Genomic DNA, 20,476 nt, shown 5'->3' on the forward strand with positions numbered 1-20,476 from the left:
TTCACATACTTTTTCTTGCAACTGTAAATACCCTCAAATTAAAGCTGACAGTCTGCAGTTAAAGCACATCTTGTTTGTTTCATTTCAAATCCATTGTGGTGGTGTATAGAGCCAAAAATGTTAGATTTGTGTCGATGTCCCAATATTTATGGACCTGACTGTAGATTAACACATGGGGCTGTAGACATGAAGGTAGTGGAAATGAATTATAAATGTTTAGCAAGATGGTATATTACACCTAATGTAGCACATAAGCAACAAGTAGAGAAATCACCTATGTATTGGAGGGGGTATGGGATTAAGGGCACAATGGCACATATATGGTGGGATTGCCCCAAGATACGGGAGTAGTGGGAGGAAATAATTAATCAAATACAGGAGATTATGGGGACTAATATTGCGAAAGATCCATGTGTATGCTTATTCCATAATAATGTGTTTTCAGTGGAAAAATATAGGAATATGATGCTATTCCATTTAATAAACGCAGCAAAGGGATTGATACCTAAATTTCAGCAAGTTCAAGAGGCACCAAAAATAAAATATTGGATAAATAGGGTGGATTACACATATAGGATGGAGGAACTCTACCATATTGTAGAAGATAAAATGGATACATTTTAAAAAACATGGGAAAGATGGAATGAGTTTAAAAGTTCAAAAAGATACGTTGAACTGGTAGGAATAGGGAATGAAGAGAAGAAAGAATAATATATTAAAAGGTAGGGAAACGAAAGGTAGGAGGAAAGGAAGGAGGAGAAGGAAGTCACAGGGAGTATAGGAGGGACAGGAGGAATAGGAAGAAAAGGGAAAAGGAAATATGAGTTGATAAGGGGGGTTTGGGAGGGGGTGAGGGAGGTTGGGGTCATGAAGGGAGGGTATTGGGTAAAATATGTATAGGAAAATGTTTTTGTAATGATACAGCACAGGTCTCTCTCCTGCCAGCAGTAACATGCTGCTGTGTATTTCTCTGCACAGCAGTTCTTGAGATATTGATGCAACCATTGCCAACACTTTTATTAAGGATTGATTTTCATCTTAACCACCTGTTGGGAAATCCTGCAACCTATACACCTATTTACGTATGCCTTAAAGAGGTTCTAAAGTCAAACATTTTTTAAACTAAAATAAAAAAAGATGTCATGGTTACCTGCTCTGTGGAACAGTATTGCACAAAGTAGCTCCAAACCTCCTCTTCTGGGATCCCTCAACGGCGCTATCTGTTCCACCTCTTCTCCATGCATGACCAAAGGAAGCTGTTTCAGATGGCAGAATTAAATGAAAATGATAGAGATTTTGATTTATAAAGCACACATATGTGAACATGCGCATAAAAAAAAAAAAAATATTTCAGGCAACATACACTTTACTATTTCAAAGTCTCAATCCAGAAAGTTAAATTGCAGGGAATGTCTGTAACTTGCATTTGTAGTCTGGGAAAAGAGGTGAGCCAATTACAGGAAACAGAAGATCTCTAAGTGTCCTGTATATAAACAGTGTACAAGGTGCATCCAGTTGCCATACTTGCAAAGAAGTGACACTTAAATTGTAGCTGGTCACAGATTGGAAAAAGGAAGGCCATTTGTAATAAAAAATGGCACATGCTGTATTTTTTGTGTTATATAACGTTTTAGCGAATGTGAAATTTTCGTTTGCAGTGTTTAATTCTGCAGTATATATGATGTAAGCACAGTTTATTTTCCATCTAGTGATACATGAGATACAACAGGCAGCCCAAGCCTTGGTTCACACTAGAGCAACATGAAAGTTGCACGACTTCCACCACGATTTTACTGTATGACTTCCTAGCAACCAGGTGCAACTTCAAAGTGACTTTAAAGCAATTTCAATGTAACTATGATGTTTTGAGACTTTGGTTGTGGCCAATCTTGGCAATACAGAGTGTAACACAATTCCTTTTCCTTGTACACTGATTTCCTGTTCCTTTTCAATTCCTAGTTTATCAGCCCTGTATGGAGCTTAGCAGTTATGTTCTCTGCATGCTATGTCACGGCAGCAGTCCTTATGGCTGTAGTCGCAGCCATATATAAAGAAGAGCAGAAGCAGCAGAGGAGGAGGAGAAGGCATAGGTACTGGATCCATCCAGTCATCGCCAATAGGAAAGACAGAGGACAGTTCTGACAGTATATCAACATACACATAGGGTTGCCACTTCATCCCTGTAAAACCAAACGCATATTAATTCCACAGGTTCTGAGTCTAATTTAATGCAGATAAGGCGCTAAGTGAGTTTAATTACCGCCTTAATCAGCCACAGAACCTGTGTCATTAATATGTGTTCCGATTTAAAGGGATGAGATGGCAACTCCTGCTCTCTAGCTCCCTCGTCTCCTCCTACCATGCTCGTCTCCAGGACTTCTCCAGAGTTTACCCCATCCTCTGGAACTCTCTACCCCAATTTATCAGACTATTGCCTACTCTGCTCACTTTTAGGCGATCTCTAAAAACCTATCTCTTCAGGGAAGCCTATCCTGCCCTCAGCTAATAATGGAATCTTCTACTCCTCCTACTAGTTCATCCCCTACAGTTACTACCTTTTGTACCACCAGCCGCTCCCTCTTAGATTGTAAGCTCCAAGGAGCAGGGCCCTCCTAACCCTTTTGTATTGAACTGTATTGTTGCTGTATTGTCTCCTGTTATATTGTGAAGCGCTGAGCAAACTGTTGGCGCTATATAAATCCTATATAATAATAATAACCCTACTTTACACATGCAACAAATGTATTTTTCACAAATGTGCTTATGCAGGGTGACCTGGACTCTTTGTGTGTGTCCAACCCCTATTAACGCAGGGAAAGCTGCGTGAAGCTGCCAAACAAACACAAAGAAATGCAAATATAAAAATTTGGAATAATGTATAGATGTTACTGCGCTAAGGTATTCAAACTTTTATTGGTATGGGGCTACAATGCACCTCCCTCTTTTTCACATGGACCACAATAACCTACATTTGGAAATACTGTGCAAAGTGTCATCAAATGTTAAAACCTGTTAAAAAAAATGCTACAAGACACCTCCCTCCTTTACAATATTGTAGTACTGAGTGCTTTTTATAATTTTTTACAAATTGCACATTGATTGGCATTACAGAATACATGTACTGTATGATATTGGTTGCATAGCACATGCACTGAAAAATATTGTAAAGGAGGGAGGTGTATTGTAAAATGTTTTTTTTTTTGTGGATTACTCAGCGGCTGAAAAGGTGTCCCACTGGTCATGGTACAGTTTTACCACCTGCAACCATGAAGAATCTATCTTTACCTGGTCCTTGTAGGTGAAGTCTCATGTATCATAATTCAGCAGACTTTCATGTACTAGGCTGATTAGTAGCTCATGGTCCTGAGCTTTACACATGCATCTAGATGCCATTTCTGCCACACTGCGCATACTGTGCCCATATGGTTAGGAGGTGACAATAGTAGCTGACAATGGGACACTTGGGAAGAGAATTCAACAGCAGGGATGGCCAGGTACAGAGGTATACATCATACAAATGAATGTAAGTAGAATATAGGGTTAAAAAATGCCTTAGAAATCACTGCTGATAATTACATAGGCTGACTTGTTGGCGATTTCTCATTACAGTCTATGGGAGTCCTGCCACACAAGAATTGCCCAAAAGTAGAGCAAAAAGTATTTTATTTGTTGCAGCGACCCAAGATGCAGCAATTCTATGTGTTCTCACTTGACCTGCAACTTTACATGCTAGTGTGAACCAGGGCTAACAATGTGCATTTTTGTATTGCCATGATGAAAGAAACATTACTTGACAACACAAAACAACTTATTCAACTTTACTGCTGATTATTTAAAGATACATTTTTTTCTGTAGATATAAAAATGAAATCTGTAACCGCTGCCCTCCAGACCAAAGGCTCCCAGTCCTCACCCAAGCTGGAATATACTACCCAATTTCATTGACAGTAAAATCCATCCCCATTAAACTAATCAGTAATGATGATGGGTTTAATGGGGTCATTCATTGGATAATGAGAGTATACAGGGGAGGGAGGGGGGATCAGGACAGGCTGGGGGCAAGGGCAGACAAACCACTTGGCCACTGACCAAGGGCCCAGGGCCAGTAGGGGGCCCCTTTGCCAGCATCCTTCAGAACCATGCTGGAGTCCCAGAGCCCAGTGCCGACACTTGGCTCTGCTAATTCACCTCCTACTGCAGGGGCAAATACACTGGGGGGGATTACACTGGGGGGGAGTTACGGGGAGGGGGGAATTTACATTGGGGGATTTACACAGGGGGGATTACACTGGGGGGAGTTATGGGGGTATTTACACTAAAAGGATTACACTGCTGAGAGTACACTGGGAGGGGGGGTTACACAGAGGGGAATTACACTGGGAGGATTTACATGGGGGAATTTACACTAGGGGGTTACACTATGTAGGATTTACAAGGAGTGAGTTACAGAGTTACACTGGGGGTGATTTACATAGGGGATTTACACTGGGAGGATTATGGGATTACACTGGGGGGGGGGTTTACGTAGGGGATTTACACTGGGAGTATTATGGGATTACACTGGAGGGAGTACACTGCAAAGAGTACACTGTGAGGATTACAAACGGGGGATTACACTGGGGGGAGTTATGTGGGGGGATTACACTGCTGGGAGAACATGGGGGATTACTCTAGAGGAATTAACATTAGGGGATTAAACTATGAGGATTTTACATACGGGGGATTACAGTGTTACACTGAGGGGATTTACATAGGGAGAAGGGGATTTACACTGGGAGAATTATACTTGTGGGAGTATGCTAGGGAGATTCACATTGGGGGAGATTTACACTAGAGGGATTACACTGGAGGGAGTACACTGCAGAGTTTACACTGTGGGAATCTATACTGGGGGATTATATTCGGGAAGAGTACATTCTGGAATGAAGTAGCATACTGGAGGGTCACAGTGGCCTTGGGAGGGGGCAGGTAACAAAAATTTGTGCAGAGAAGAGTAATCTGGCCAGGGGAGTAAGAGGATATGAAAGGTTGAGGGCAATATGAAAGGGGAGAGGATTTGTGCTAGAAGAGAAGGGTCTCATTGCTGAATATATGGGAATGTCTCTTTGGTGGATTTGGCTGTCTCTTTGCTGAATATGGGGATGTCTGTTTGCTGGATTGGTCTGTCTCTTTGCTGAATATATGGGGATGTCTGTTTGCAGGATTGGGCTGTCTTTTTGCTGAATATATCTGGATGTCTCTTTACTGGATTGGGCCATCTCTTTGCTGAATATATGGGGATGTCACTTTACTGGATTGGGCCATCTCTTTGATAAATATATGGGGATGTCTCTTTGCTGAATATATGGGGCTGTCTCTTTGCTGGATTGGGCCATCTCTTTGCTGAATATATTGGGCTGTCTCTTTGCTGCTCTTTTTGCCAAAATATAATTTCTTACGGTTAAATCTTGAAAGCACTGATGATTTGGAATACAATTTTCTTTTGCATATATTAAGTTGTAAGAGTGTTAAAATAAAAGTGGCTGCACTGAAAGACTCAGTGTGATAGCCAGTGGGTGGATTCGGTGGGATAGCCAGTGGGCAAGCCTTGAAGAATGTTGATAGTCAACCCGGGAGGGGGGGAAGGCCTAAAGCTGTATAAGGGGCAACAAAATTTCCGATGGCTGACCTGTTGACCACTCACTGCATGAAGAGAGATCACTAACAGACAGGCCACAAACTGACTTGGTCTAAAACATTTCAAACAGTGCTGAAGTGCAGGCACCTTATCATACATACAAGTTACCTTTTTAGCCTTCAAATAAATCCCTGTGTCTTTGAGGAGCTTTCTTGGATCCCAGGCCCATGATGTACTTCCAAGCTAATGAATGTTTGGAAGTGAATAGGGACTGAGGAAATATATTTTCATAATTTACAACAGCCATATCAGATATTTAATACTTTATTACCCGTAATGTAGTAAAAACTCCAAATAATATTTGTTAACTTAAACTGTACCCTGGTTTGATACACATATCATTTTACAGTTTATTTTAGATCTTTTCTTTCAAGAGAAAAAAAATAAAACTTTAAATAACTTTGGTGCTGAATCTCAGGCACATAAGGAATATTGGCAGTTGACATCAAGTCCAAAGACATCCAAGTTACTGTTCTACTTTCAAAGCAGGGACTTTCCAGTTGACTTTTTCAGTTAATATGAAGGCCACTTTTTTCTCATAATATGCTGCCTCATTGATAAATGTGGGGTACAAGACTTTCTCATCTTCATAATACACATCTTTTCCACTCAAAGTCTTAAAGATTGGATCTCCACACTTCAAAGGAATATAATCTTTGTCCTGAAAAAAATACAAATGTAGCATCAAGTTACCAACAAGCACATTGATTATATTAATAAACATCAGACCGACCAAGGCATATTCATCAGAATTAGTTGGCCCTTTGCTGGCATTTACACTGCAGAATCCTGATAGCTCCAAATATAGGTTTTAGTCTGAAATCCTGCTTTGTAGGATGTCGAATAAACAGTGAGGGGCGAATCACACTAGGAATTGCACAGGAACGCAATTGCAATCCTATTTGATTTGATTGCAGTGCATTTTTTGCCCAGTGATTTGAATGCACTAAAATCATACTGCACAGCACCAAAAGTAGTGCATATAACTTTGGTGGTGAATCTCATGCACATAAGGAATATTGGCAGTTGACATCAAGTCCAAAAACAAAGACTTTAGAAAAAATGCACCGCATCTTGATCACATCGTACCTCTCTACCATGCGATTTGGTGTAAGAAAACACACTGTGTTTGTGGGTGGTGTTTGGATTGTCGCTGCAGATCGTAAGGTCAGTAAGTTTTTAACACGGTGCAGGAAACGCACATGGAACACAGGTTTCCTGCACTGCATTCTGGTGTGAGCAGGCCCTGAATGTTTATAGTTTTGAACAATCACATAAATTTAATACTAATCACTTAAAGATCAATTATATGCTACCTCCAAATAACACGTTAGAAACTGGTGGCTGTAACAATCACCATATTATCAATACAGAAAATAATAGCTAAACACCTCTGAATGCAACTCAACTATGCTGCCCATTATAACTACAGTGAATGATGTGCCCAAGTTAAATTATCATTAACAGCATATAAATATGTCCAAAGATTCCAATTTAGAGTAGAATTTAAAATTAAAGGGTTTTTGTGCAGGCGGCTTTTTTTTTCTTTGCAGAAGACACGTACTGTACTGTACTGCAGTATGTCTCTTTTACAATAAAACATTCTTACCTGGTTGGTTGAAAAAACTTCTATAAAATGTACAATGAGCTGGGCAGGTGCAACTCAATGTTAAATCCCAGTGTGCTTTGGTGTCCGGATTAAAGTGGTTCTAAAGTCATTAGGCTTTTTACCCTAATGCTAACTTTGCTAACTAGATGTTCCTTCCCCGTTCTCTCTAAACACCCTCTATCAATCCAGTGCTGTGCCTAGCTGCAGATCTTCTCTCCCACTCCCTCACTTTCACTCTCACAGGGTACACTGAGAGCAGCAGGAGACATTGGGTCCCACTACTGTCAGCCAAATCATGTGGGGAAGGAGCCAGGAGTGGAACCGAGCCAGGGGCGGACTGACCATTTGAGCACTCGGGCACTGCCCGAGGGCTTGGAGTCAGTAGGGGGCCCCATGAAATGCTCCTGGTACCTTTTATAGGCTTTTTTGGGTGTGCTTTGAGTGTGGGCAAGGACACAGGGGCCCTATGATCCCCTATTGCCTGGGGGCCCCATGAGTTGTCCGTCCGCCCCTGGACCGAGCTGAGCTGTGTGTTCAAAGACACATAAAGCTCAGCTTGGGAGTGCTATGGGAGCAAGCACAGGAGAAGAGGAGAGGACAGCGCCAGCAGGGGTCTCCAAAGAGGAGATAAAGGGCCATTCTATGCAATACCAATGCACAGAGCCAGTAAGTATTACATTTGTATTAATTTCATATTCAAAAAATTACTTTACATTCACTTTAATGAACTCCCACATACATACACGTGATGTCATACTGGCCAATCAAAATGTGCAAAGATCCCAAACCCAGAAAAAGTACAGCAGAAGATGTTAGTGCCAATGAGGAGGCATTTGAATGTTGCATTGCTAGAGTGTGAGCATACATTTGCAAGAAAAAGTATGTGAACCCCTTGGGATTACGTGGAGTTTTGCATGAATTGGGCATAAAATGTGCTCTGAAGTCACAACAATAGAAGAACACAGTCTGCTGAACATAATACTACACAAACATTAGATGTTGCCATGGTTTCATTGCACATAACATGTAAACATTTACAGTGCAGGGAGGAAAAAGTATGTGAGGCCCTAGCTTAATGACTTCTCCCAGAGCTAATTGGAGCCAGGAGTGAGCCAACCTTGACTCCAATCAGTGTGATGATATTGGATGTGTTGCTGACAGCTGTCCTGCCCTTAAAAAACACACACCTGTTTTGGATTTACTGGTTTCAAGAAGCACTGTCTAATGTGAACCATGCCTCGCAGAAAAGAGCTCTCAGAAGACCTATGATCAAGAATTGTTGACTTGCATGAAGCTGGAAAGGGTTACAAAAGTATCTCCAAAAGCCTTAATGTTCATGTGTCCACGGTAAGACAGACTGTCTACAAATGGAGAAAGTTTAGCACTGTTGCTACTCTCCCTAGGCATGGTCGTCCTGTAAAAATGACTGCAAGAGTACAGCGCAGAATGCTGCATGAGGTAAAGAAGAATCCCAGAGTGTCAGCTAAAGACCTACAGAAATATCTGCCACATGCTAACACTTTTGTTGACACATCTGCAATAAGGAAAACATTAAACAAGAATGGAGTACATGGGAGGACACCACGGAGGAAGCCATTGCTGTCCAAAAAGAATATTGCAGCACGTTTGAAGTTTGCAAAAGAGCACCTGGATGTTCCACAGCACTACTGGCAAAATATACTGTGGACAGATGAAACCAAGATTGAGTTGTTTGGGAAGAACACACAACACTATGTGTGGAGAAAAAAAGGCACAGCACACCAACATCAAAACCTCATCCCCACTGTAAAACATGGCGGAGGGAGCATCATGGTTTGGGGCTGCTTTGCTGCCTCAGGGCCTGGACGGATTGTTGTCATTGATGGGAAAATGAATTCCAGAGTTTATCAAGACATTTTGCAGGAAAACGTACGACCATCTGTCCGCCAACTGAAGCTCCGCAGAGGATGGGTGATGCAAGAAGACAATGACCCAAAGCATACAAGTAATTCAACAAAACAATGGCTGCAACAGCACAGAATACGCCTTCTGGAGTGGCCCAGTCAGAGTCCTGACCTCAACCTGATTGAAATGCTGCGGCATGACCTTAAGAAATCGAATTCACACCAGACATCCCAAGAATATTGCTACACTGAAACAGTTTTGTGAAGAGGAGTGGTCCAAAATTACTCCAGATCGTTGTGCAGGTCTGATCTGCAACTACAGGAAACGTTTGGTTGAGGTTATTGCTGCCAAAGGAGGGTCAACCAGTTATTAAGTCCAAAGGTTCACATACTTTTTCCTCCCTGCACTGTGAATGTTTACATGTTATGTGCAATTAAACCATGGCAACATCTAATGTTTGTGTAGTATTATGTTCAGCAGACTGTGTTCTTCTATTGTTGTGACTTAGATGACGTTCAGAGCACATTTTATGCCCAATTCATGCAAAACTCCACGTAATCCCAAGGGGTTCACATACTTTTTCTTGCAACTGTATTTCATCTTTAAGGCTAATGATCCACATAATAATAAATCATTGAGGCAAAAAGTCTATTTTACGGTTTGCTTAACTCTATATGCAGTTTTCATTCATGGAGAAAAAATACAAATATGGTGATTCAACCACTGGAGGAAGGGTGAATGTAGAAGAAGGTTCTACTAAATTCAGCTGGTTTAGAAAATGTGTGAATCTACCTGCAGCTCAGCATGGATGACTGCTGCTATTTCTCCTGTAGAGTCTCGAGGAAAGTCCACTCTGGATACAAACTTGTATATATCAGTCTCAAAACTTGGAAACTCTTTACCTGCAAAAGAGACGGAAAACAGGATTATGATTTGCAAGAAAAAGGGTTGAAATGCTATGTTACTATAGTATTAGATGCAAAAATATTTTATAACACAAAAAGACACATAATTGTGTCTCAACATGGCAGTGATTAGATCACGTGTCAAACACAAGGCCCACAGGCCAAATCCATCCCACTAGGCCATTTCAAGAGGCCCTCGCATCCAGGGTTTTTTCCTCAACCGCCATCTCGTGCTAAGCATGGAAAACTTTTGAAGAAGACCTGGAGAAGGTGCACTTTGTACGTAGCACGCCCCTGAAATTGCACTCTGTATATAACGCACCCCTGAACTCTGCACATAATGCACTCCTGGTATTTCTTGCCCCTTTAAGATGCTCCAACTGTTGCAATTTTGCTACACCGACCATTTAATGTGGTTGATGAGGAGGAGAGCAGTTGAATTCCTTCACATATTCCATGAGAAAAAAGCCCTGGATACATTCATATAGTCTTACACATACAACCGTTCCTTTAGGGGCAACCATAATGCTGATGCGGCCTGTGATGAAATTGAGTTTAATACTCCTGGGTTAGATGAAGCGAAATTGTGGGACTTTATTAGTTATAAATTAGTGGGTAACAAGAGAAACAAGTAAGAAAAATGTATTCCTGTCAAGGTTATTCACAAACATACTAGTCCTAAATTTGCCAAAAAGCTATCTTTGATCTTTCACTTTACATGAAATAACAGTTCACATGGGTCAGATAGCTAAGATCATCAGCAGTGCAGGGACAAGGTAATCCATCAACCAAGGCAAAGATGCCAAACTGTGCCCTCTTTTTCCCGTTCATGATGTGCAAGGGGATCTGCTTGGGAGGGCGCATCTTAAACTTCCTTCTAGCTCTCTCCTCACTACTCCCAGTGCTGGGCTGACAAGAGTAGCAATCCTGCTGTCTCTACTCCTGTTAGCCTTGTAACAGAAGGAACTCTTTCATCATTGCACGCAGGGCAGCCGTCCTTCCTGCCCATCCCTTGTCCCAGCCCTGATCATCAGAGATAGGCTCATTTGTATGAGGAGAGCTTGGACAGCCTGGTGCAATGGATTTGGACTTACCAAATCACCAGTACCAAAGAGTACAGCAAACTTTTTTTCCTTTTAAACATAAAGAATTACAAGTGGGAGACTTGTAATGCCGCTCAAGGATCACTACAGGTAAAAGTCACCTCACCAGCAGAGAAAGAAGAGGGGAGCAGCAACCCAGATTATTCCAGAAACTGATGCAGTATTTGAAGAAGCAGATGCCGCTCAAAACCGATCCCCAGAGTTGGAGGAATTTGTGCTGTGATGGTTTTGCTATATTGATGATATCTTCCTAATTTGGGGGGCACCGTATCAGCCCTAAACGAGATTGTTGCCCAAATCAATATAAACATCTACAACCTCAAATTTACAGTTAATCTTAACCCATATCTCATTACATTTTTGGACTTATAAATTTTCCTGGATGATAATGGTTGTCTGGCCACTAACTTGTATTGTAAAAACACACTACTACACGCAGATAGTGCACACCCATAGGCACTGGTCCACAGTATTTTTGATTGAAAAAATACTTTATTACATAAGTATAAAAAACACATGATACTTGTTGTCGGGGTACATCTCACCCTATACTGCGACGCAGCGCACCACATTGCAATACAGTTCCAAGCATACGATAAATACATTCAATAAATAAATACATTCACTCAGCGGTATGATGCCTGACTGAATGTGCGTGGCGGACAAATCCCCAGACCAACACGTCATGCATAACGCCGCTTACCCCGAGACCATAGCATCCTAAAACAAAGTACATTTCTCAACGTTACTAAGTCATGCAATACAAAACCGGATGTTACATTTTACAATAAGCATCGGGTGTGTGAGGGGGGGAAAGGGGAAAAAGAGGGGGACACAGGCCCGAAGCTTTATTGAAGGGACAAAGACACGCAAGGGGGAGTAGGGGGAAGGGGAGATCTTCAGACGTCCTCTTCCTCCTTAAAGTCCATCAAGGTATAGTCTCTGAGCAGACTGAGGATCAGTCTGCGGCAGTCCTCAATGGACATCCTCTCCCGCTGGTGGATGAGGCACTTCCTGGCGCACCATAAAGCGTCCTTAAAACAACACAGCACCCGCCAGGCGCTGTCAATGTCCTCCAGAGAAAAAGTTCCACAGAATAGTCCATTCAGCACCCCAAAGTGTGTGATGACTGTCTGTGGTACAAAGTCCTTGAGTTCAGGTTCCAGGGCCCTCAACAGGGCCTGAGCAAAAGAGCACTCCCAGAAAACGTGATGAGACGTTTCCTCATGGATGATGCAGAAGGGGCAGTGTCTGTATCTGCTCAGGTTCCTGGCATGCATAAATGTCCTGAGAGGCAACCCCCCTTGGATTGCCATCCATGCCAGGTCTTTGTGCCTGTTGGTGAGAATGTTTGAAGAAACATTCCTCCAGACCACCTTGCAGGTGTCTGAAGGCAGGCCTGGAACCGACTCCAAAATGTCACTTGCTCTGATGAGCTTGTAAATGGTCTTTGGTTTCCACAAGTCAGGCTTGACTCCCTGCAGCCCCTGATAAACTTGAAGGTATCCAAGTAGTACCAAGGGGTGTCCCAGTTGTAGGGGATGGAACTGTCCCAATTGTCCCATCTGAGGGACCTCCAGAGAGGCAACAGGAAGAAGCGTGACATTGCGTTCCCGCCAGAGTCCATAATCCTTTTGGGCAAAGTTCTGCGGATGCAGTTGCAGGCAAAGAACACCACAGTATTCCATACACACAATATATATACACCTTAGGTGCAATTGTACCCAACTTTGTGATTTTAAGACACAGGCCGCACAACTTAGATCATGCGTTATGGCGATCACTGTTACGCAAGACCTATAACAAGGTACTCATATCGGATAGGACTGCCTTATTATTCAAAAACAAACAGGATGATAATAGTTTTACAATGGTAAAATGTATTACTAAACTCTCCTCACAACACCTGGATTTACAGGATTTACTACAGAAACATTGGCATAAACTACGAGACGATGCTATCATCTCTAAGTATATAAGGGAATATCCAGATTTAAGATTCTGAAGGGCCAATTCCACATGGGATACCCTAATCACTAGCCACTATTTACCAAATACTCAAAGAGTGAGACATCCCAAGGGGATACATCAATGTGGAAAATGCAATTTTTGCCCTTGGATAGCTACTGGACATTAATTTCTGCTTCCAAATGGTCAAAAATGTATTCCCCATTTTTATGCAGATGCAAAAGGGCTTGTATATCTAATGTTATGCCAATGTGGGGCATTTTATATAGGAAAAACAATACGACACCTTAGCAAAGATAAATTATAATTTTTACTATTCCTCTAATGGGAAGATGATTACTCCGGTTAGCCGACATTTAGATCTCTACCATGGCTTTGACACTGTGGTAGTATCCTTTTTGGACGTTGGAAGTTATCCCGAAAAACGCCAGAGCGGGAAATTGGGATAAGAAAACCATACAGAAAGAAACTTTATGGATAGAAAGAACCAATATGACTAAACCTCCAGGACTGAATGAAGTACTATCTTACAAGTATTTTCTGTGACTAATTGTACCTGTCTATATTGTTTCCCCCTTTTTTTTTCTCCCCCCCCAGTTTTTCCTGCCCTCCCCTTTCTCATTTTCAGAGCTGTGAGAATTGTGTAAAGGCTTATAAAGTTTGTCCGCAGTCCTTGGTCATCTCCTGTGCAATGTCCGCAGTCTCTGGTCATCTCCTGTACTGTGTCCGCAGTCTCTGGTCATCTCCTGTACTATGTCTTCAGTTTCTGGTCATCTCCTGTACTATGTCCGCAGTCCCTGGTCATCTCATGTACTGTGTCCGCAGTCTCTGGTCATCTCCTGTACTGTGTCCGCAGTCCCTGGTCATCTCCTTTGTTCTGTCCACAGTCTCTGGTCATCTCCTGTACTATGTCTGCAGTCTCTGATCATCTCCTGTACTATGTCCACAGTCTCTGGTCATCTCCTGTACTATGTTCACAGTCTCTGGTCATTTCCTGTACTATGTCCGCAGTCTCTGGTCATCTCCTGTACTGTGTCCGCAGTCTCTGGTCATTTCCTGTACTGTGTCCGCAGTCTCTGGTCATTTCCTGCACTGTGTCCGCAGTCTCTGGTCATTTCCTGCACTATGTCCGCAGTCTCTGGTCATTTCCTGTACTGTGTCCGCAGTCTCTGGTCATTTCCTGTACTGTGTCCGCAGTCTCTGGTCATCTCCTGTACTGTATCCGCAGTCTCTGGTCATTTCCTGTACTATGTCTGCAGTCTCTGATCATCTCCTGTACTATGTCCGCAGTCTCTGATCATCTCCTGTACTATGTCCGCAGTCTCTGGTCATCTCCTGTACTATGTCCGCAGTCTCTGGACATCTCCTGTACTATGTCCGCAGTCTCTGGACATCTCCTGTACTATGTCCACAGTCTCTGGTCATCTCCTGTACTATGTCCGCAGTCTCTGGTCATCTCCTGTACTATGTTTGCAGTCTCTGGTCATCTCCTGTACTATGTCTGCAGTCCATTGGTTCAGAATATTTTTTTTCTTGTTTTCCTCCTCTAAAACCTAGGTGCGTCTTATGGTCAGGTGCGATTTATGGAGCGAAAAATACGGTAATTCTGGTTCCCACAGACTGGCTATATGCTCATGTGGTACACAGATTAGTCCTGTCAATTTAAGAAGGTGCTCCTAACAATAACCCGTTATGTGTATAACAGACACCTGTCCACAGAATCTCTTTCTTCGATTCAAACCTCACCACCATGGGCAAGTCCAAAGAGCTGTCAAAGGACATCAAGGACAAGATTGTAGACCCGCACAAGGCTGGAATGGTTTACAAGACCATCAGCAAGAAACTTGTTGAGGAGACAACTGTTGGAGCGATTATTCACAAATGGAAGAAAGACAAAATAACCATCGTACGCCCTTGGTCTGGAGCTCCATGCAAGATTTCACCTCATGGGGTAAGGATGATCATGCGAAAAGTGAGGAATCAGCCCAGAATTACACAGGAGGAGCTTGTGAATGATCTCAAGGCAGTTGGGACCACAGTCACCAAATAAACCATTGGTAACACAATACACCACCATGGACTGAAATCCTGCAGCACCCACAAGGTCCCCCTCCTCAAGAAGGCACATGCACAGGCCCGTCTGAAGTTTGCCAATGAACATCTAAATGATTCAGGAAAGGATTAGGAGAAAGCTCTGTGGTCAGATGAGACCAAAATTAAGTTCTTTGGCATTAACGGAAATCACCGTATTTGGAGGAAGAAAAATGCTGACTATGACCCTAAGAACACCATCTCTAAAGTCAAGCATGGAGGTGAAAACATTTGGGGCTGTTTCCCTGCTAAAAGTACAAGCCGACTTTGCCGTATTGAGGGACCAATGGACAGGGCTATGTAATATAAAATCTTGGATGAGAACCTTCTTCCCTCAGCCAGAACACTGAAAATGAGTCGTGGATGGGTCTTCCAGCATGGCAATGACCCAAAACATACCACCAAGGCAAAAAAGGAGTGGTTCAAGAAGAAGCACATTAAGGTCATGGAATGGCCTAGCCAGTCTCCAAACCTTAATCCTATAGAAAATTTATGAAGGGAGCTGAAACTTCGAGTTGCCAAGCAACAGCCAAAAAAACCTTAAGGATTTAGAGAAGATCTGTAAAGAAGAGTGGACCAAAATCCCACCTGACATGTGTGCAAACCTGGTAACCAACTACAAGAAACATCTTACCTCTGTGCTTGCCAACAAGAGCTTCTCCACCAAGTACTAAGTCATGCTTTGCTTGGGAATCAAATATTTATTTTACTCACTGAACTGCAACTCAATTTATAACATGTGTTTTTTCTGGATTTTTGGTTGATATTCTCTCTCTATCATTTAAAATACACCTATAATAAAAATTATAGACCCTTCATTTCTTTGTAAGTGGGCAAACTTACAAAATCTGCAGGGGATCAAATAATTATTTTCCCCACTGTATATTCACCTTCATATTTCTTCCCATTCACTTGCAGAATCAAAGTGTACCCTTTCCCCATCCCCACAATATAGATCGTAGGCTTAGGAATTGGTTGCCCAGGCACCCAGTGCTGTGTTGTTTGGGTTGGGGTAGCCACAATTGCCTAATACTTGGAAGTACTGTGTTTTTCTTCAGCTCTGCCAGGTGAACAGGGATGTGAGAGGTAATTGCTCCCCCTAACTTCACTACTCTAAAGTTTGTTTGTTACTTAGCACTGCATGGGCATACTGAAAGTTTGATTAAAGCAGAGTTACACCCAAAAGTGGAAGTGCTTGTTTGCCTCCTCCCCCCCTACACTGCCATACTTGGCACCTTTTTTTTTTTACTTGCCGCGGCAAAGTGAGCCGGAAGTTCAGCCCATTCCTTCCTCTCGCAGTCTCCTGGGAACCTTCACAGGTCCCAGAAGACTGCTGGACCAATCAGGATGCGCAGCATGACTCACGCATGCGCAGTGGGCACCCAGACAGTTTTTGTAGCTGCTGACTTTTAATAAACACAAAAACGGCTGGAACTCAGCTTTAAGTAGGCTTTGTTTTAGAGAAAAATGTGGGGACTATACATTCTAGTTCTAATTTGGGATTGACTTACCCTTATTGAAAAGATTGATGAAGTCCAAAGCTTGGTTTACAAGCTCTCGCATTCTGGAAAGCATGTCTGATCTGATCACTCCTTGAGGCTGTGGCCCAAGTTCTAAACCTAAAAGAAATTGCATATAACCATCTACATGTGTTGTATTACATTGGAACACAAATAAATGAAACTGAAGGATTTCTAGCATTAAAATAAATTTTCTTCTTCTGACTTCCATTTACTAGCACAGATGGGTCCCTTTCCCATACGTCAACCCAATCTGCAGCTGAAATTTCTTATTGTAAGCGACTTCTCAGAAATCATAGTGCACTATCCAAAAGTAAAAGACCTGAGTTTGCCCAGCAGTACAAAAGCAGACATATAAAGCTCTTTTTTCTGTGTCTATAATTATTCAGAGAGGCAAGAAACATGTACATTGTTACTAGCCAGTAAATCATCTTTAAAGGAAAGGCTAAAGACAAACCATACTGGAGGTTTAAATGTAACAACATGTTACAAAAGGACAACATTAGAGGGATTCAATTTAAAAACTCTGCAAATCATTACTTACTTCTAATCTGTTTTAGCAAGTGCCTGGCCTGTGAGGCATGTCTACTATGAGTTAAAAGCTTCGGTTGTCGGTAGAGGTGAAAAAAAGGGTCTTTTTTGTTGTAAGGCAAGGCACACTGACTGCAACAGCTACCAGCAGTGGAAAAACCTAACCTGCACATGTGTCAACCTGCACAAACTGCCTTTTACAAAATGTCTTTTAACACCACTTATACTTTACAAATATTTATGCAAGATGACAGTGTTTAGAGCAGCCATTCTGAACCAAGGTTTGGTGGAACCCTATGGCTTCTTCAGAGGTTGCTAAGGGTTCCTTGAGTTGTGTTGACTGACTCCCTGTTCAATAGTGTCTACTTCATTTCAGAACCAAACTAGTGCCATGACACCAATAAACTCTTTTTCTGCCTTAAAGGGTGGCATTTTGATCACCACTGTAGAAGATCAAAAGGGGCATATTTTCCACTTACTCAAAAAATGGTTTTAGTAGGGGTTCCCTAAGACCTAAACATTATTTTATGGGTTCCTCTGAGGTAAAAAAGAATGAGAAAGGCTGATTTAGTGAACTAAACATCCATCTTTAGCAGTCTAATTTCATTAACCTAATAAGTGCTGTTTCTGACTGGATATAAGATGTAGTTGAAGAAGGCTTACACAGTGCATGCTTTGTTATATGTTGCAGGTATGCATTATCCTTCTCTGGTATGTCGATGAGGTAGTTGTAGCATGGCATAGACTGATCCTCACTGTTGCTCTAAAACAGACAATTGAACACACTCTGTATTTATTCTGCACAGCAGCACAGCATTTACTGTAAATGTTCAGTATTCCATTAGTATGTTATTCACACAAATAGCTGTACAAGGAATCAGTTGTTCCATAGTGGAGCCAGCTTCATATTTCCCTTCAAAAGTCCCACATTTATTAAAACTATTCTAAAAGTTGCTGTCTAATAGGGTTGGAGCTTAAATAGAAATTACAGTAATAAATCATAAAAAACAGAGGTAATGTGAATCCAATCCTATGTATTCATTGTTTTAACAGTGGGCATCATATATAAATGTGCTCCATATGAAATTAAATATTCAATAACAGCTGTAGAACAAATTTGAATGTGATCGTCCCCTCATGGACAATAATGGAAAGAAAGAAAAAGAAAAAATGGCAACCATTCAATCAATCTAAAGTTTTCACACAGTAGACGATGGATGCTTAGAGGTTCTGCCCATTAAAAACACACACAACATAAAATTTCCCAACACTTAGCTGCACCTTTACCAAAGAAAACCTGTCTACTTGGTCTCAGTTGCATACTGTACATTTGCAAATATCTATGGGAAATGAACACTAGTTGAAGTGACAGCAACTCATTGGGATATACAGTATAATACAAAAATACATAGATTAAGATCAGGTTTGTGTGGGAATAACTAAAAATCTCCTGCAAGTTTGTAGAAAAGGAAGGCCCAAAAAGTGTAAAATGCAGCTGGAGGCTGTTAATGTGTGTGTACCACCAAATATAGTCATAGGAAATGACCAAATGTGATAGCTGAATAATTTGTACAATACTCAGTTACTACTGAAGAACAAGAATAATAATAACAATAATGTGTATGAGCAGCTCTAGAGTTGTACCTGTTTCTTAAATGGCTTTTATTTTCAGACACTGCATGCTGGTATTTCTTTTATGGTAACACCTAGTGATCAGGTATTCTCTACTAATACTAAAAAAAAATTGCATTGTCCTTGCTGTTTTAATGCATATGTATACTCACCTGCAAATAGTTTGCTAAGTGCAGTGAGAGGAGGTCATCCTTTGAGCAGCGGAGCAATGTGGCTCCCATGTTTGAAGTGGTGTTGTGTAGATCAAAAGCAAAATCAAAAGAAGGAACTCCAGATACATATTGCTGATTAATTTCTCTTGCTCGTTTCACTTCATATGGATCACCTTCAGATTCCGGAGATCTGAAACAAGATTAAACAAGTTGTTGACGGGGTAATGTCAGACAAGTGGCATTCATTTTGGGTTATATCCACCCCCTAGAGTAGTCACTATTTTTCTTGTAAAACAGGCTTTTTTCCAACTTATGCACAATTTATTTTTGCACTTCACTTATCTTATGATCATTTTTGTCCATACATCTGCCACAGCAGTTGAGCATTCAGTAGCAAGGCAGACAGAAAAGACAAGCCCTTTACTTTATCTCTGCACAAGACAAATATGAGTTCCCAGGGTCAACACAGTGGGAGAGTAAAGCTGGCATTTCAGTTTTTGTACATTTTGACAAATATTTTCAATTTGATATTAGAATGGGGATAGCTGTGTAACATAAAGCTAGGCATAGCTATGAAACACTCATTATTTTTCCTCTTCTGGGAAATAATATTGATAAAGTATGTTGTCTAAAAATAGGTATTTGAGTGGTACTGGTTGGATGGGATTTTACCTATTTATATCTTGAGAGATTAACAAGTATTTTTTTGCTTTTGCGACCTTTTAAAAGAAATAAAACATCTGTATTTACAGTATGTAATGCATTGATATACTGCATATGTACTTTTGTTTTTTATTTTGTCCTACCCATACGCTTTAAGCATAAACATACAAGCTATGTTATCTTGGTTCATGGGCTTTTGCCATGCAATTTTTTTATACAATGTTTAATTAGTTATGTCTTTGATGGACCTCCTTATATTTTTTTTAGTTGCCTTAATTGGCAAAATGAACACATCTCGATGCAATATTGTTATCGTATACAGCACCATACAATAGTAAATCCCTTACAGTAGTGCTGCAATTCATTAGTCTACCCCAATGGAGTACATAACCACTCAGAAAAAACTATTCATTTGCAAGTATCAAGCACTCATGGGTTTTCAGGTTCATTTAAGCCCAACTCCAGCCCCAACATTTTTTGTTTTGGATAGAGCAGGGAACAGTTATTGCCTGCAAGTTTTTATTGCTGTCTACTGTATGTCCTTATTGATCAGTAATCTGCCTAATGAGAACACAGACAAAACATGTTTTTAATAGATCAGGAACAAGTCAGAGCAGTGGTGTCCAAACGTCAGCCCTTGGGCTGGATGCGGCCCTTTGCTTGCCTTTATCCAGCCCTTGGAGCACTATTTCTAACACTGATATGAGACACTATTCTGCCAACTAAAGTCAACAAAGAGGC

The 20,476-nt window shown here is 41.3% G+C and overlaps 1 protein-coding gene across 1 annotated transcript in view; it reads right to left on the reverse strand.

The window, feature by feature from the left end:
• Positions 1 to 5,925: 5,925 nt before the first annotated feature.
• Positions 5,926 to 20,476, reverse strand: part of LOC149462592 (N-acyl-aromatic-L-amino acid amidohydrolase (carboxylate-forming)-like) — a 31,384-nt gene continuing 16,833 nt past the window's right edge. The window contains exons 3-7 of the mRNA XM_089676584.1: positions 19,073 to 19,262; positions 17,952 to 18,051; positions 16,749 to 16,856; positions 9,963 to 10,072; positions 5,926 to 6,338 (exon numbers count right to left, since the gene is read on the reverse strand). Coding sequence (XP_089532710.1) covers positions 6,144 to 6,338; positions 9,963 to 10,072; positions 16,749 to 16,856; positions 17,952 to 18,051; positions 19,073 to 19,262 — 703 coding nt within the window. The 3' untranslated portion in view covers positions 5,926 to 6,143. The remainder of the gene's footprint in view (positions 6,339 to 9,962; positions 10,073 to 16,748; positions 16,857 to 17,951; positions 18,052 to 19,072; positions 19,263 to 20,476) is intronic.

Source organism: Staurois parvus, unplaced genomic scaffold (genome assembly GCF_062004578.1).
Source record: "Staurois parvus isolate SC_StPar_1 unplaced genomic scaffold, SC_StPar_1.0 ptg000172l, whole genome shotgun sequence".
In the NCBI taxonomy this organism is placed as follows: domain Eukaryota; kingdom Metazoa; phylum Chordata; class Amphibia; order Anura; family Ranidae; genus Staurois; species Staurois parvus.